This window comes from Montipora capricornis, chromosome 1 (genome assembly GCF_036669925.1).
Source record: "Montipora capricornis isolate CH-2021 chromosome 1, ASM3666992v2, whole genome shotgun sequence".
Taxonomy (NCBI): Eukaryota; Metazoa; Cnidaria; class Anthozoa; order Scleractinia; family Acroporidae; genus Montipora; species Montipora capricornis.
Window position 1 is genome coordinate 48112158 of NC_090883.1, and position 5000 is coordinate 48117157.

The 5000-nt window shown below is 39.2% G+C and overlaps 1 protein-coding gene across 4 annotated transcripts in view; it reads right to left on the reverse strand.

Annotated features, from left to right (window-relative positions):
- The window catches only part of LOC138046687 (E3 ubiquitin-protein ligase ubr3-like), a 59301-nt gene that overhangs the window by 43902 nt on the left and 10399 nt on the right, over positions 1-5000 (reverse strand). For 3 of the 4 annotated variants that reach the window (XM_068893282.1, XM_068893301.1, XM_068893288.1), the window contains 3 exons: positions 4656-4736; positions 2685-2750; positions 1598-1687 (listed from right to left, as the gene is read on the reverse strand). In XM_068893282.1, the coding sequence (XP_068749383.1) occupies positions 1598-1687; positions 2685-2750; positions 4656-4736 (237 nt within the window). The remainder of the gene's footprint in view (positions 1-1597; positions 1688-2684; positions 2751-4655; positions 4737-5000) is intronic. The other variant, XM_068893295.1, reaches the window with a different exon arrangement.

Sequence of the window (5000 nt, forward strand, 5' to 3'; positions counted from 1 at the left end):
GCCGCCATCTCGAATAATTGTGACGTGTCATAATTGCCCTATTGTTTTAAAACAAAAGCTCTTTGTGCAAATACAAAAGAGCAACCATAACACGTCACGATTATTCAAGATGGCGGCGCCCGGGAAATTTAAAAACCAAAACAACCGTTTGTAAAATTTATATATTTCGGATACAAGCGCTCCCATTGGAAAACGTTCGAACAATTTTGATTGTGAGCATTATGTTAACTATTTTAAAGAGATGTTCCTGTTTTAGTGGAGGTTCCCTTTAAAGCAACACGGCAGGAGCCCGCGGCCGACTTTAAATGGCCCGCGTAAACGACAGCGGTTGCTGCCAATGCTTTTTCAACCGTTTAAACCTAGCTTGATGCCGGTTGAAAAAGTTGATCAACCATGCAAACCAACCGAAAACGGTTTTTTCCCAATAGAACACGAAAAAGCCCAACCAACTCAACCAACTAAAAACGGTTTATCCCAATAGAACACGACCTCAGTTGATACAGCTGTTTCGAGAAAGGTTGTCCAATAAAAGCATAAAAGCGTACGCGACAATGCCGAAAGGCATTATGGAAAACTGTCAGTTTGAGACAACGAAAACAAGACGGCAGTGCTATCGAAAACGTCACCTAGAAATACATGCTCATGCTGTGTTACTGACATTGAGATATGAGTGAGTTTCAAAATTCAGTCAAATGATCCAGGCCATGAATTAGTAACAAAGGGTTAGAATTCACGGAGAGAGCAAGATTCTGAATACTTTACAACCTTGCTTATCTTATCTCATGTTTCGCCGAGGAAGTTTAAGAAATGTACCAAAAATCGTGGCGCACGTGCAGAGCCATCGTTTTTGCTGATGAACCCTTTTGTTTTTGGACCTGTTTTGGTATCTTGATAGCGGGAGAGCGCTTCAACATAGGTTTGCGCGTAATGTCACTTCATCAACTTAACGTTATATCTTAAGATCTCTTTCATCCAAATAGGTCGCCATAGTAGGTCTTCACCGTCCGGTCGTGGCATCTTCGATTCTGGGCGTTCACTTTTGGATAACCTTTCTCGATACAGCTGAAGAGCAAGAGCAGAGCAAACGCACAGTCCAGAGTTCGATTCCCGTTCAAACCTGGATTTTTTTTTCTGCCTTGCTTACAAAACTGTGATGATCTTCCGACTTGCATATCTTGTATTCCGCTGTTCAATGCTCGTCATCGGTTCTTCCTTATTTACAGAAGTTTGTATGACTACGGGTATACGCCACACCCCCACTCATACAAACGTCTATAAATTTGTCAAATTTCAACTTACATTTTCTCAGCGGATATAACACCTAATACGCTGAAACTTTGTAGGGTTAATACAGTAAAGGTGCTCTTTCTAGTGCTGTTTACATGGTATCAGAATGAGTTTCATGACAGAATTCGTTCTCAAATGAGAGTCATTCCGGAATCATGTAAACAGACCCTTACTAGCTTCTACCAAATGCTACCAAATGATTTTCAAACTGTTGTCTTTTTCGACTGCTAACAAACCGAAAAAGGTTACAGAGACAAATCGTATCATTAAACAAAATATTTAAGAGCAATAACAACATAAGTTTACTCGCCTGAATATGAATAAGGTCTTCACAAATGTTTCTGAGAAGTTGCTGTGAGGGAATCACTTCTTCCAGAGGAATCTCAAAGCAAGAAACGGCCTAAAGACACGTGCATCAAATTGAATGAAATAAGTTCCGGACACCTAGGAAATTTCTATCGCAAATTGTAACAAGCGTCGCGGATTCCAGACAATTCACCCCACATGCACGGACGATTAGCCCCGGACAGCCAGCCTCCAGATTATGATGCTGGGCAATTAGCCCCCAAATTAAAACCCACGAGGTATTCCGAAGCACTTTACTTCTCGCAACTATCAAAGCAGCGAAAACCCCGCGAGAAATTTGCGTGCTGTTGTATGTTACTTTCTTTGTGCAACTTGTGACACAACAAAATTGTAAGTTCATTGCAACTTGCATCGAATTTCTGCTGATATTTTTTCATCACGCAACTCGAAACATGATTGGCCTGGGCGAAAACTGCTGATAAACACAGGGTTCGTGCTGGATTTTGTACATAAAATTCCAGGAGAATTCAAGGACTAGAATTTTATCAAGGAGTGTTTGTAAGACGATTTCTATGCCATGCATCGTGTTTTTGTTTTCTTTGCTGAAAAAGCCTACCTTAATATTCTATCCCACATCCTGCGAGTTAAGTGGACGCACGGGCATTTTGCATTTAATCTTTCCCCAATAACCAAATTTGGGCTTAATTTTTGAATTGTCTCTTTAACTTGGCATGATGCAATCTCAACAATTTTCATCCAAGCAAAAATTAAAAAAGTTTTCAAGCAGTTTCCCACAAAATCCTTAATTTTTTTTCAAGGGCTTTTCAAGCGCCCTTGAAGTCCAAAACAAAATTCCAGGGCTTTTCAAGGCCTTCAAGTGGTACGAACCCTGCATGTAAACATTACAATGTCGAAATCTTAAACCGGAAAGTTGAATGGAAAGCACACAATAAATTGTAAATTGCTGCTGTGTGAATGTAAAATTGCCCATTTCGAATAAGAGTTCCTTTTGCACAAGTCTCCGAGAGATAAATATCTTGCCATAAATGTAAAAAGGAACCGTCGGAACACTCGAATTTTGGTCTGCTTACCAGGCTTATAAAAGCAGCGAGGTAACGATGCAGAGAAAGATGAAAGGTGACTTCTCCACGTTGAGGCTAAAAAAACAAACATGAACATTATCGCATAATGGGTATAGCAATAGTATACATATATATATCTGTCGACTGTTGTGGTTCAAATTTTTTTTGCTTGGTTTAAAATTTTTCAAACCAGTACAATTTTGCTGGATTTTACCTTGGTCTAATATTCATTATCATAATCTGAAACCAAATTTAACAACTTTGAAAAAAAAACTGAACCAAATATTAAATTGAACAACACCAAACACATACAGTCGAACCTCTCCTTACGGACACCTCTCTAATACGGACACCTCTCTAATACGGACAGTTCACTTGGTCCCGAGAAGATGCCCATACATTCTTTGTAAAAATAACCTCTATAATACGGACCCTCTATAATACGGACAACAGACACGAAATCTCGGCCCCAGAGAGAAAATTCATAAAAACTTAACCTCTTTATTACGGACACTCCAATGATGACAGTTCTTATTCAATACGATTTCCTGTTTGTCGTTACGTATCATTAAGTGTAATCAATTGTTTCATTGTTCATACGATAACAGTATCATTTGTTTTCAATCAGTAAAAATTATATATCGACATGTCATTGCCATTTATCATCAAGATTTCTTATTATTTGAAGACTCTCCAGTTGCTGCTTTCCTTTTTCTCCCTCTTTCCTTCCCGTCATTGAATCAAATTTGGCTGATGAGTTATGCAAGATTATTTCAAAAGCTCAGTCGTTGTATGTCAAAAAACGACTAGCGAATGCTGTTCAGAAGAACATCACAGACTTCTTTAACGCAAAATGACTCAATAACAAAGAACTTTCATTAAATACTCTACTGTATGTTAGTGTTCGCTACACTTGTTACTGTTCTGTTATGTTACTGCTCGGAAACTGTATTATAGTTTGCCATATGTTTTTGGAATTGTACAGCTTGTATTGTAACGATTTGTGCTGTCCATTATGCACCTCAAAGACTTGTTTGGGCCAGTTTTGATTTAAAGAACACTTAATACCATCAATGGAGCCTTTGAAGTGACGTAATATTCATGACCTCTATACAACGGACACCTCTCTAATACGGACACTTTGCTCTGTCCCTTCGGTGTCCGTATTAGAGAGGTTCGACTGTATATAAATATAATTTTATATGGAGATCAACTAGGAAACCAGATGGTTGACTTGATTATCACCATAACTACAATCCGTTTGGCATCGTGTTTTTTAAATCGAATGTTGCAATTTGCACTAAATAATTAGGTGTGGGAAAAAATAAAGTTGATTTATTATTGATAGCTGTCCTCCACTCTCTCTGCTTAAAAAGGGAAGAGAACATCGTAGCAAGTGTTTCTAAAAGCTGTTTTTAAAGTATCAAGAAAAAAGCCGTTATTCTACGCGTTGGCAAAGTAGTGCAGACGACAATATGGCCTTTCTCCTATGTGATCCAAGACTTCAGTTGATGGACTTTCCAATTTCTCTGAAAGGTTCTTCCTTCGGGATTCCGATTTTCCAAAGATCAATTCTCATGGGCGGGGATTCCAAGGTCATGAGATTTTGAAGTTTGATCCTCAGAATCGTGTTTTCCAAGGTACTGAGGTACGATTGTAGGTTCTTTATTATCTGAAATAAGCTCTGTTCAGCAATATTTCGAAAAAGGACTACGCTCAAATAAGAGATGCTTCTTCATTACAGCTTCTTTTTTGTAAACAACGCACGAGTTTAAACGTTTTTCATTTCAGTTTAGGTGGTTTCATCGAAACACTCACCTTGGATCCGTCACCTGACCTAATAAGCGTGCTTTCATGAATACATTCGTAACTTTTTACATTTGCGTTCAAAAATTAGGCAAAGCCCCACCAAACATAAAATGTCCCAGACACGTTTTTTTGATCAACTCGACCCTCCTTCTACAATGTTAATGGACTAACCTTAGCGCTAACTCTGTTGTACCACCTTTCAAGAGCTTCCACGCTTTCGCTGATCATGTTTTGGACACACTGAACATTCCTCTGAAGGGAAAAATTTCGTCATTACATTACATTTCTGAAAAATTTAGACCACATCGCCGCTACACGTTGCCACCGCGCACCGGTGGCTCAGTTGGTTGAGCACCGGACTGTCACGCGGGAGGTCGTGAGTTCAACTCCGGCCGGACCAACACTCCGGGTCTTTAAATAACTGAGGAGAAAGTGCTGCCTTTGTAACTACATCTCTAAAAGGTTAGACTTTCAAGTCTTCTCGGATAAGGACGATAAGCCGAAGGTCTCGTCTCA